The sequence below is a fragment of the Lepeophtheirus salmonis genome, chromosome 1 (assembly GCF_016086655.4).
Source record: "Lepeophtheirus salmonis chromosome 1, UVic_Lsal_1.4, whole genome shotgun sequence".
NCBI lineage: Eukaryota > Metazoa > Arthropoda > Copepoda > Siphonostomatoida > Caligidae > Lepeophtheirus > Lepeophtheirus salmonis.
In genome coordinates, this window is record NC_052131.2 from 53,920,804 (window position 1) to 53,934,245 (window position 13,442).

General features: G+C 33.1%; 1 protein-coding gene across 5 annotated transcripts in view; it reads right to left on the reverse strand.

The window, feature by feature from the left end:
* The window catches only part of LOC121132056 (irregular chiasm C-roughest protein), a 280,207-nt gene continuing 266,765 nt past the window's right edge, over positions 1-13,442 (reverse strand). For 3 of the 5 annotated variants that reach the window (XM_071894111.1, XM_040727497.2, XM_040727495.2), the window contains 7 exons: positions 12,196-12,425; positions 8,230-8,549; positions 7,649-7,800; positions 7,465-7,595; positions 6,980-7,400; positions 5,197-5,543; positions 345-1,647 (listed from right to left, as the gene is read on the reverse strand). In XM_071894111.1, the coding sequence (XP_071750212.1) occupies positions 925-1,647; positions 5,197-5,543; positions 6,980-7,400; positions 7,465-7,595; positions 7,649-7,800; positions 8,230-8,549; positions 12,196-12,425 (2,324 nt within the window). In that variant the 3' untranslated portion in view covers positions 345-924. Of the gene's footprint in view, positions 238-344; positions 1,648-5,196; positions 5,544-6,979; positions 7,401-7,464; positions 7,596-7,648; positions 7,801-8,229; positions 8,550-12,195; positions 12,426-13,442 lie in introns of those variants that run through there. The other 2 variants (XR_011784352.1, XR_011784351.1) reach the window with 2 other exon arrangements.

A 13,442-nucleotide genomic window follows, 5' to 3' on the forward strand; every position in this document is an offset into this window, starting at 1 on the left:
TTTTTCATTTTTTATTCTTTCTGACAAAATCTTGTATTATTGTTTTAATAATAATCATTTCTATAAGACATACAACGTTTTCACACATATGTCATAGTTTTCAACATCTTAGAGGCTCAAGGCTTATATTTTACTAGGGTCAAATGAACCAATCAATCCACAAAAAAACTTTATCATAAGTCTAAACAAATAAAAAACAGCTGCACTTAATAAGACTTGATACCAATGATGCTGGTACTGGAATTCCAAGGAGGGATCCCAAATTATATAATGGGTGTTGTGACGTCAGCAGAGACCACTTTGACAGAATGTGTTTGTTTTTTTTTCTTCTGAAAATGATGATATTTTTATATTTTTTTTGTATTGCAAATAACTATGGAACCTCTATACTTCCAGCACCACGGATATATAGTGGTATTAACATTAAATTAAATTAGTAAGAACCTAAACTCCTTATAGGACCAAAATGGCTAGATTTGTATAATTCATTTTGTTTTTGATGGATCGTCAAAGTACGATAATTGTAGAAAAAAATATGCTATTCATCTCAGTGTAATGGGTAATTTACTATTTACTATATGGAAATAACGATGACCGGATAAACCCATATTTTTATTACATATTTGGAGCTGATATGTTCGTAATAAAACTAGCCATTAAGGGATATATTTTTGATAGTGAATAGTAAGGAATTGACTACTTTCGGTTCTTGTTCCCATTGTATAAAGCAATTTTCATACATATGAATGAAAAAAAAGGGGGTTCAGTTGTTTAGGCTCTCAAAAGGAGTGACATATACAATGCTGACGTCACAACAAAACGTTCTACTCAAAATATTTCATTAAAACTAGTGATTGGATGTACCTTCGTTCATGCTACCATTTAAGCATGAACTATGACGACTACTCATATTTATGAATAATTTTAGACATGAGTGGCCATAGAGCTATTGTTTTTGGATTCACTCTCAGGGGATAGGATGTACTGCTGTTGCTGCTGAGAGTTTCCTCCGTTCAATATGGACTCAACAGCTGAAACACGTGGTGATTTAGTCGTATGATTGTTATTATTATTGATGTTGTTAGAAGAAGAGGTTCCGTCATTCATAACAGGCACAAGGGAAAGGGATCCACTACCAACAGTGGCATATGTAGGGTTCTTCTTAGTTAAGGTTCCTCCATTGGAGTTGGATCCGTTCGCAAGAGCCTTATTAGACTCACTTCCCTTCTTTCGTACACGGTCTGTTGTAAGTGTGGAGTATCCTTTCGAAGTTACGCTACCACCGGCTCCGCCGTTAGGAGACATCCCAGAGGCATTGTTTTTTGGATAGTAGAGTTGCTGTTGGCTAGGACTCACATAGGGGTTGTGTAGTTGTTGAACGGAGGTTGACGGAGTGGATCGTAGGTAATGATTGCCATATTTAGCACTCAGGCGGGGATCTGCAACGTTTAAGCCACTTCGGTAGCTGTTTAATTCACCGAAATCTACAGCGGATTGAGCCATAGCGGGATGTGGTTGAATATCATAGCCGTAGGGGAGATTAATGAATCCAGATTGTCTATGATTGATGGGACCGCCGCCAATGTAGCCGGAGTCGAGGATTGAGTTGGTCGATGGGTGATGATTCTGTGGAGGATAGCCCATTTCCTACAATATAAGAAAAGGAAAAAACGATATGAGGTAAATCATCGTGAAAATATCCTTAAATATCTATATTATTCATGAAAAGTTTGTCTGCAATCCGCACAGTCATTGTTTGATCTATGAAATATTAATATAGTCATATTAATGAACTCTCGCAGGTGTTTAGCATTGAAATTCTACCTAATGCCTAGCTAAAAGTAGTATTTCAATATTCTTTGCGGTGTTTTAAAAGAAGACAGAAACTATTTCAATATATATGCTTGTATATGGATAAAAATCCGTTTATAACTACATTTCAGTTGATTCTTTACATCTTTACTAATTTAACTCAGTCCATAATCATAGCTAATACGTATGAATAATAAAAAAAAAAAGTATTTAATCTTTTTTTTTTTCTTGATTCAATACAAACAACATTAAATAGCAATCATGTATAAATAAATTATAGTCTCTAATCCCATATGGTTGATTGTTTAGGTGGATTATGAATACAGAAATAATTAAAAACATTTGCATATGTGTATAATAATGTTTCTCTCCCGGGATCCCAGGATTTTCGGGATTTAATTATTTCATATTATGAGCTCAAGTATAATAAAATTTGACAATTATGCCTTGCAAATGAGGTTGTATTTGCATTGATAATTAATCAATGATGGTGAGGGAAGTATCAAAGTTATACACGAATACGTCCCTACTATATAACTTTATTAAATATCCAGGCTATATGCAAAAGTATGCAACATCAGGCGTAGGCGAACAAACACATTTTACTCTAATTATATGGAAGATAACACTCCAACAAATCCTTGATATTACCTTCCGTTTTCATGGGCACACTCATACGTAGCTACTCACTCAATACTTATTAGACGTTCTCACATAACAAAAAAAATAATAGTAACAGATTGAGAAATAACATTAATATAATTTCTTGAGGCAGGGTGTATTTTAGGTCCTTTCTAAAATTCATCTAAAGTCACGTTTTTTAAAATTATATACAAAGTAGTTCCCACTTGTTTTTATTTTTTTAATATGAGTTGAACAAAACGCCTTTTTTTTACTTGTTCGATGGCTCTTAAGTTGAATTAATGTTGATTTTTAAATACTTTTTCACAACACTTAGTGGGATTTTTTTTTTTTTTTGCAAAAGAACAGTTATTTAACTCAAATCAGTCAAATTGTATCACATGGTCACATTGGAATTCCTGAGATATAATGTTATTGAAATGTAAAAATTATCATAGCATCTGCTACAGATCGTATAGTTTAGCACTGAATTTAAGATATTCCGCGTGGAAAAATGCATTTTCTGGTAAATGAATTTTATTAAGATGGTATTTACAACATACATAAATAATTGTAAAACGAATATAGTCCCCAAATATTGAACGTAAAATATCTCTCTTCAAGCTTTTGTCTATAGGGCCTGTTATTGCAGACCAAGGAATCCCGGGACAACGGGATCCTCTGTCTGAGAGAAATCTTTCAATTAAGCCATAAAAAAAGAACCATGGAGCAAATAAATAATCTTTCATTTCATGATTTGATTACGTATTTGGGTATGAAATTTTTAGCATGGAATGAATTCAAATCCTTCATCCATGTTTTAAGTCGATATTTACAGCTTTTAATACATATGACGTAAACATCTACCTACATATGTCGCTTTGGTAGGTATATACCTAAGTGAATATTCCTATTGACATTTATTCGCTTTAATAACTTTTAAGAATAATCCAATCATGCTTGAATGAAAAACAGAATACGAGAGTCATTAAAATAAACGATAATATCTATTCATTCAACTATATACAAGCTAGGGGAGACACAATCAGTTCTAACGCTGATTCCTTATGGATCAATTATTCCAACTTAGACTACCCAAATTTTAACACCCATTCACAACATAATATGTATTCTATTGCTTTGATGGGACGATGGAAATAAAAGTCAAAAACAGGAGACAATTCATATATATATAAATATATACCCCATATAACAAATGGGAGGAAAATCCCGGGGCTTCCTACGTAGATAGGGCTATTTTTATTTCTTTCCAAAACAGATTCATTTTTTGGATTTTTTTACAAAAAAATCCAAAAAATCCAAAAACCAAGCCACCGCTAAAAATAATTATAAATGATATTTTTCAACTATAACTTAAAATATTAAAGAATTGGAATCGGGATTTTTACAAGAAACGCATAGGGATTTTTTTGGGGAATTGACCCATCACTAATTTAGTTTATAGCCTTTTTTGATTCATACTGTATTTATATTTTTATTGGGCCCGAAATGGCCCCTTTCAAATAAAATATATTTATTACAAATGATTTTAATGTGATAATCAATTTGACTACTTTAAGAATGAAATTTGCAGCAAACCCAAACGTTTAAAAAAAACAACTAATTTGTTGATATAAATTGACGCAAAGAATAGCATTGTTTCAAGACTCAATTTTGATAAAAATCTTTATCAATGGGAAAAAAGAATCACCTTGATTATTGAGAAGTTTAAAATGGTCTCATGTGAATTGTTTTTATTTTAAGGGGCATCAATTAAAGGATGTGCCCGGTCGAGATTCAGTGGTTCTATTGGTCCCGATTATTTTATTTCAACAGTTTCGGTCTCGGTTCAGCTTTATAGGTCATGGTTCTTTTTTATATAGGCTCAGTTTGGTAGCAGGCACTAAAACAAAAGGCGTCGCGAGAAAATACGGGCCCGGGAAATGATATTATATACAAACAAGTACCTTATACGCAGAGTACATAGTGCCCCAGTTCCAGCAGGGCCCTCGAAAAATAAGGTTGCATAAGACAATATTTTTCAAAGTGGGTACCATGACAGGTGGATTGAAAGGGAAGCACAGGAGGATGGGGAATTGAGGATTTATTTCAGTCTACACATACGTAGTACACATGTTTCGTATAAAGGGGTCCTTAGCTAAAAATGTATTTGTGTAGGGAGCCTTGGTATAGTAAAGTTTGGGAAATTCTGGATCCATAATCTACCCAACCCTTTAAAAAAATCTTTAGGAGGAAAGGTTGCCTGATACAATAAATGTAACGACGTGTTTCATTTATATAAAATTATGTAGAAAGAATATGAAAAGGTTTTAAATAAAGCAATAAATACAACAAACGAAAAAAAACACAAGAACCGTGACCGATAAGCAATATATTGCTAGACCAAAAAAGGTCACAACCTTGGAAAAATTACATATTAATTCTCCTCACACTCGACAAAAGTCCTCTCCCTGGTCATTTTTTAATGGAGGGTGTGGTAATCAGTGACCATATACATGTTTTTTTTTCTTTGTTTAATCATTATTTCAACCGTCTTTTTGAAACTATTTTAAGATTATAAGAGGCAGCTACAACTCTTCTTGTAGCCTGGTATATTTGCAAGAAAAAATCAAACTGTCATTTTCATTCTTTAGTAGAGAGCACATACGAGTAAGTAAGTATTGAGTTTGTTGGAGAGTTATATTATATATTAATAAAGTAAAGCTTGTCTGTTGTACTAATAAGTATTTGTTCTCAACTTACAATTCTTGTTTGATAATCATCGTAGCCTTGAAGCGGCATATATCGAGCGGCAGCAGAATCTGGAGGGCCAATCATGCTCTCTCTTCTCCTATCCCAATCGTGCTCAATATCATTCTCAGGGGAGTAATTCTTTGATGTAGGATTTAATACTTCAGACTCAGCTGAATTGAGATTCTTCCCAGAGGAATTTGTGGTTGACGTGGAGCGTCCACTGCGTAGCTTGCTCTTAGCAGTTAGTTTGGCTCGAAGAGTTCCTCTTCGACATATAATCATGATCAGTATGGTCATAACAGTAAGAACGATACCACCAATCACGGCGCTTAGGATTATGATAAGCGGAAGGCTCTCTAAATGGAGGTTAAAAATATGCTAATTAGTGTTGTTTTTGGGAAGAAGTAGATTATTTATAAATGTCACTTTTTCGTTTATTAATTGGCAAATCATATTTTATTGATCTACTTAGGAAAGTTCCACGTAGGCTAATTAATGGCCGTGGTTAAAACTTGCCATTTGGAAAATTCGACGTCTTTTATTAAATATAATTAATAATAAGATTTATAAAGAAAATATGATTGGGAATTTGTAGATCAAGGAGTCAACTGAAGCTACAATTCTGACTGTCCAAAAATTTCTAAAGCTCACCTTCCCAAATAAATGAACAGAAAAAAAAACATAACATGGTTATACAACAAATATGTGGTGTGCCGCTGACAGTTGTAAAGATCGAATTACATATTTTGCATATCCTCAGTGAGACACTTGGCCATGGGAAATAATGAGATCTATAGGATGAGTAGAAGATAATAGTTTTCGAAAAAAAAATATATATATCTACTCAGGCTGAAACTTTTCCATTTTTATAGTTTTTTCATCTTTGGTTATACTCAATAAAAAAACCCCACTTTCAGTCAGTTTTGGTTTTACAATAATGGGTATCTTATATTCTTTATTAAAGCCTTTTTCAGTAAGCTTTGGTTTTACAACAATGGGTAGCTTACATCCTTTAGGTTTGACCTATTTACTTTCCTAAATAACACTAACACTAGATGGCATTCGGTGTGCCAGGAGAAATTGATTGACAGTCCCTGTTCTAGATCATTTTACTGTAATTTGATTCAAGTCATACTCAGCGATGATAAACGTATGTATTTTGGCCAAAATGATAACTTTGACAATCTGAAAAATGTTTTGGATGAAAGCAGCTTAGCTGTCATGACGTTTCATTGGATCAGCTATAATCAGCTGTGACAAAGGGAGAGGGAAATGGAATAAACAAGGCATAGACAAGAATTACTCTAATGGTAATCCTCAATTCTACTCTGAGTCCAACAAGGACTTGCAATCATAACTCCGCAAAAAACCCTCAAGGTGACTCTGCGTCTTTCATGAGCAGGCAAGAATATTTGATCAGGGTTGGAGTCTAATCAAATGTAGTAGAAAAGGAAGTTCACAGGTGAGGAGTTAAATTAATAATGATAACAGATAATGACAAGAAAATTCATTCTTCAAATGACAAATTAAGAAAAATGGGCCAGTTAAAAATACACACGATTTACATCACTAAAAATACGTGTGAAATATGTTTTACAAACATGGAAAATGATCATGCACTGACCTCAGAGACTGTCCCCTCAGATCATCAGAAGTATATGAATATATATATAGTCAAATGAAATTAGAGTAAAACGATCTATAAGTTTTTTAAAACCTTATTATTAAAATATAATACGGCGAATTTTCCATATAGTGAATAGTACCACTGCAAAATATCCTGACACCTTACTTTTTCGCTCAAGAGTTATAACAAAGGAGTCAGATCCGTATTGATTCCTCACTGTACAATTGTAGTCGCCATAGTCTGATGAAATGGAGCTCCGTATGACTAGCGTGGATTTCATACCATCTTTTTTAGCGGTTTCGATGAGGGAATAATGTGGACTCACTGTTTCCACTGGATATCCGTAGAGACTCCATTTGAGAGTTGTAGGAGGTGGTATAGAGAAGGCCTCACAAGTAAGATGTACAGTGTCCCCTTCAGTACCAAATTGGACGCCATTACGGCGAATAACACGAGGAGGGCCTTTCATCATTACATCTGCCGATTCCATGATCTCAGAGAAACCTTGGACAGAAGCACGGCAAATATACTTTCCGATGGTTGAAGGGCTTATGATCAAGCTTAAATTACGATCATATCCGATGACCTGCAATGGAATAACATAATTATGCGAACAAATGATATATAGGATGAATAAATTAGATAATTACTGTGTTCATATCACCGTTGCGGAACCAGGTGTAGGTTGGACTAGGATTACCATCTACTTCACAGTCCAAAAAGGCCTCGTGATCTTTTTCTCCACTTACGTCGCGAGGCTTTAGCGTAAATTGAGGAGCATCTAATGAATAAATTAATTAAGTATTTGCCTAATATATAATAATTAAAACGTACAGCTGATGTCTAAAGTGTGAATCTCCTCACTCTTTCCCACGTCATTTGTAACCTCACATTTGACAATCTGTCCATTTTGTTCTCTTGTTACTTTTTTAATGACTAATTCCTGCACATGATTCCCAGGAACGACTACGTCGTTGACGAACCACCTATATAAATTACATAAAATGAGTAACTTTTTTGTGTCTTTAATTTACTCCCCCACGAGCGAAATGTCAAATTTGCCAGCATTTATCAGGCATTTCTTGTTAATCGTATGTTTTTAGGGTTGACCGTTTCTCTTTAAGAAACGTGCACATGTAACGTATGAAAAATGTGTAGAAAAACGTGAGAGATTTAGAAAATCTTTGTAAAACATCTCCTTGCGACTCTATTGATTTTCCTCTGCTCATTCAAAATCTTGCTTCCATCCCTTCCCTACGCTCTACAAAAGTATCAACCCTACGCTATCAGGGGTAAATGTTTTCTCTGCATTTCTTACACGTTTGGCGTCAATAAACGTAAGGGAAACGTATATGAAATGCGTGTTAAGAAACGTATGTCTCATGCTCGTGGGGCTTCAGAGAAGCTTTCCTTACCTAAAGGTCTTCTTAGATGGGTTAGCATGTGCCTTACAACGAAATTTAACGTCTTCCAATTCTCGTACTTTATTTCTTGGAGATAGAAGCTCAATTTTGACATCTGGGGCATACTCCACAAGGATTTTAATGGAGGCTTTTTTAGGAACGGGATCTGCCGAGTTCTGTGCTTCACAGGTGAAGGAGGCGTTATGATGTGATTTTTGAGCGATGAATTCTAATTTAGATTTGGCTGTGACACGCTTTGTATTCTCTACAGGTTCTGTAGTATAAGTTACACCATCGGTTACCACTGTGCCAGAGCTATCAACCCAAGTAATCTAATGAAAACAGAAAATGCGATATCATTAAAAAGGAAATTAGGAAGTTATTGTTACAAGTACAAAATGTTACTATTGGATCGGGAAATTCTAGACCCGTCGAAAACCGATCTATTTTTTGTAAAACCAAAGTAATTCAGTTCAACTTCATTTTACATCGTTCTTGTAGTAAAAATTCAGTCTACATACCAGGCCAAAGGTTATTATCTACTCATCCCTATTATACAAATTTTGAGAGGTTTAAGAGTCTTTTTTTTTTTTACAATGTTCCCATACACAATGTTGTATAACACATAATTAGCTGCCGATTGCTAAGACAAATATTGTCTTAGTTGCCACCATGAGAAGACAGTACCAGAATAGGATTGATATTAGAACGCGCCTCCGCATGGGATTGTCCAAGAAGGCCATCTAGTAGCCGACTGGGGCTTCGAGGAAGACGATTTGCAATGTATCCATGCGGTTGAAGGTCGGGTTTTTAAGACCTAAAACACTCTCAACAACAGCAACCGTGCCCTGAATACCTACCTCAAAAATACCTTGGTCTCCATGAGCACCGAGTTCATCTAGCAGCTTTTGCCACTGCCTGGAACTCAGCATCAATTCTATGGGGGGATTCATTGAGTAAAACGTGTTCTTTGGGGTTTAATTAACAATTAATTCATAGTTAATAAACTTGTTCCCTATTTCGCCTATTTTTGTGCGTTATATTGGGTAAATAATAACGGTTGGCCCAGTACATTGTTCCGATTAAAATGGCCCGGATGGATCCACATATGATTTCTAAAGCCTGGCGATTTAGTCATATAAAATATTTGTTGGGACCGGAGTAGAAAAAATCAGTTAGAACCGAACCGAATAAAAAAAATCGTTCTCCAAATGAATTTCCATATCAATAAAAATGAATCCAGAAGAATGATTTGCATAATTTGTATTTCCCATTTTATCAAAGATAATGATCGTCTTTTTTGTTCAACAGCCATAACTTCAGATAGGATTAAATTTTGTTATGTAGTGTTTGATAATAAAGGGAAACTCCAACTGATTGAACACACTTTAGACTCCTTAAATTATAAAAAAATTCGTAGCACAAGGTATTTTTACCAATAATAAAATTAGTATTTGGGGCAGTAAAAGGGCTTAAAAATGGTTGATTTAGGGCAAAATATCCATTTGTTTTTTCAAATTAAAATGGTCAGAAACCTCTTAATAACTTTGTCGACAATTGTTCCCTGTAGAAACGGCTGGTTTGAATAGAAATTAAAATATTTAACTCAAAACTAGGACAGTCTAGTGCAGTGGTTCTCAATAGGGGTATGCGTAGCGCCTGTGTATATTTGAGGATGTAATTCTTGCCTATACAATTGCTAGATATGGATTGGGTTTTCTATTTATTTAGTTCATATCATGGCTGCTAGTAGCTAATTTAATCAGGTTATGCGAGTTTGATCGTTTTTGTAATGGAAATATTCTTTCAATTATCAGAGCTACCAGGTTATTTTTGGGTTTCTTATATTTTAGTATACCGCCAGATAATAGTTTATACAACTCTACTCATAAAAGACGGAGAGAATGGATACTTTTTGCGGATACATAAGTCTAAATCCTCGTTGGACTAGGAATAGAACTAAGGATCAACTCCTGCCTTTATCATTGCTAGAATCGGAGTGGGGTACATGCAGCTGATTTAATAAAGCGTCATGACAGTTTAACTGCTATCCTCCTAAACAAATGTGTCATTTTTTGGTTTATTTTCTTTTAGCATACATACTTGGATTCCTTACAACTCTTCCAATAAACACATCGAGATAAAACAATGAAATTACAACATAATTTTGTGTACTAAGTAGGTCACTACGTTGATGATTAGCTCTCCTTAATTACAATGTGTATAATCATCAAGCCCCTCTTCCACTTACTCTGTATACATTTGATTTATTTCAGTGTTGAATTTCAGTTATCAAAACATTGAAATGAAGCAGTTATTATGTGGAATGAAGAGGAAAGTGGATATGCGATTAAATTACTGAGAGAAAAAGCTTGATAATAATTAATAGTATTTACAACCTACTTAATAAATTGATGTTCGAAAAAATGAAATATTAAATAACTTTTTTAAACATTTTATAGCAGGGAAAAAAATAGTATATGTGACGTACGTCAAGATAAAACGAATCTTAAACAAAAATAAAGGAAAAAAATCCATTTGAATGTTTTTAGACTAACTCAAAAACCTTTCGGATATAGCAAAGTATACCCTGGGTCCTGGGGTACAGCTAGGTCGATGAGAGATCACATGATTATCTTTAATAATACTTCATATAAGCTCAAGGACTCAATTTTTATGTCGGAGAAAATAGAAACATAAAACCAAAGGCTATTTAAATACTTTTTAATATAACTTTATTCAAGCATTCCATAAAGGCTAGAAAAAAGTCTTCATGGCTACTTTTGAACAAAGAAATTCACAACTTCTTCCATATCTATGTAAACAATTTTATGAACCTTCCTCCGGGCAGTTACATTTAGTCTAGAGTTCTTTTTTCTTGATCTCAGCAGAGTCTTAATCCTTCGAAGATCAGAAAACTAACTATGAATTAAATTACTTTCAGTTTTTGACTTGAATCTTCCTACTTTTGGAGAGGATGGGTGGCCTATAGCCCTACTCCTTTGCCTTTGATTGCCATTAAGATGAAATCTTGGAATTAACTCTTTAGAATGGATATTGAGTCCTTTAATATCAGTAAATGATAACACACACTAAAAGGCTCCTTAAAACAATTTCTAGCCTATTAGTACTTAAAATGTTCAATGTATTCTGGGCATCACCCCCCTAGTGACGTCATTATTAAATAATACGTCTAGGAATGACTTTTTTCTTTTACTCTGTCCAGAACCCATTGTGTAGCCTTGTATATTAGGGGGAGAGAGATTGTTGGCTTAACTGTTTATTGACTAAGCTCAGGATCACCGTGTCATCTTGCAGTGGCTAGAAATTTTTATTTCTTATGCACTTTTCGGATATGGGATGCGTCAACATAAAAGGTTAAGCAAAAATTTTAAAAAAAAAGTCCGAAATGATATATTTGTGTACTTGAAGCATGGGGACTTATATTCAAATTTTTGCAAGGGTTTTAAGATACCCAGACTTGTTAGGAGCTGTCTGTTTAAAAAAACTTTTTATATTCGAGAACAAATTAATGAAATAGACAAACATTGTATAAATCTTTTTTTTTCTTTTAGACAAGAGAAATACTGTGGAATACCTGATGTCCTATTGCACCTAACTAACATGTCAGGATTCTTCAATTCATATGAAGACTCAAGGGCCTTCCAATACAATCATATGTCGTATATGAATGTTCTCTAATGAACACAAAGAACCCTCATTTAGGATTTGTGGTAACTCTAATGTAATTATTAAGCTAGATTACTAATCAAGCCTTTCATATACAATAAAACGTATAAAAAAGTTATTTAATTGGAACAAGGGGCCTTCAAGTACTAATGTAGAGTCACCAATGGATTTATGAAGTTAATTTATTAATATAATTGGTCTTTAATATATGCAGTTATTAATATATGCTAAAATAATACAATATCCTTTGATGTAAAGGACCCTAATATAATAAAGAATCATAATCACCTCAGCTGGCGGCTTTCCTCCCTTTGAAACACACTCCAGTATAACTTTTCGATCCTCAGTCTTCCGAACTTCTTTTCCATTAATGATTTCTGGTTCTTGAGGTGGAACAGTGACCGTTAAGGTTGCAAATTGTGAGCGAATAGGTGCAACACCGCGTGCTGCACCTACTTGGCATTGAAATTTGGCATCATCCTCCAACATGACGGGATCTATATCCAAGGTAAAGTCTCCTGAAAAAAAAATTTAAAATTTAAAAATGATTATTATGAGGTGTTTATTTTTTAAAGTTTTTTTCAATGGAGATGATTTTTTTGATATACTTTATACATAACTAAGCACAGGGCAGGGGCGTTTGCCGGGTTATGTATATATTTTTTTTAGGTGGTGGAGGGCTTGGTTTTTGAAAATTTTTGAGAAAAAAAAATTAAACTTTTTTTTTTAAAAACAATTTCAAAAATCCATTCCTATTCACAAAAAATTTATTCAAATCCATGACTATTCACAAAAATTGAAGTTTTTGGTCAAAATTAAAAAATCCCAGCTCCTCACCAAAAATTAACTTTTTGAAAAAAATTCATAGTTATTCCAAAAAAAAAATAGTTTTTCGACAAAAAATTTATTATTTAACTTTTGGAATTTTTTTAAAAAAGTTGCAAAAATCCATAGTTTTATACAAAAACTGGAATTTAAAAAAAAATCAAAAATTAATTTTTTTGGAAAAAAAAATTCAAATATTAAATATTTTGAATTTTTATTCAAAGACTCATAGCTATTCACAAAAATATTGAGTTTTTCGATACAAAATTCAAAAATATAGAATTAAATTTTTTGGAATATTTTTGAAAAAAGTAGCAAAAGTTGAATTTTTTGAAATAAAAGTTCATAAATCCACACTTGCTTACAAAAAATTATATTTTTTGAAACATAATTTCAAAAATGAAATGTTCAATATTAATTTTTAGTAAATTTTTTTAAAATTTACTAAATATGGAATATATAATTAAGTTATTTACAAAAAATGGAGTTATTTGAAAAAAAAATATTCAATCCTTAGCTTTTTACATAAACTTGAATTTAAAAAATAAAAAATTAATTGCTATTTATAAAAAATTAAATTTTTCAAATTTTTTTCAAAAATCCATTTTAAAGTCTCTTGAAAATAAGTAAAATAATTAAGAAGTGTATTTCTTTAAACTTTTGTCGACTGAGAGGATTTTTTTATATACCTACTTTATATAGAACTAAGT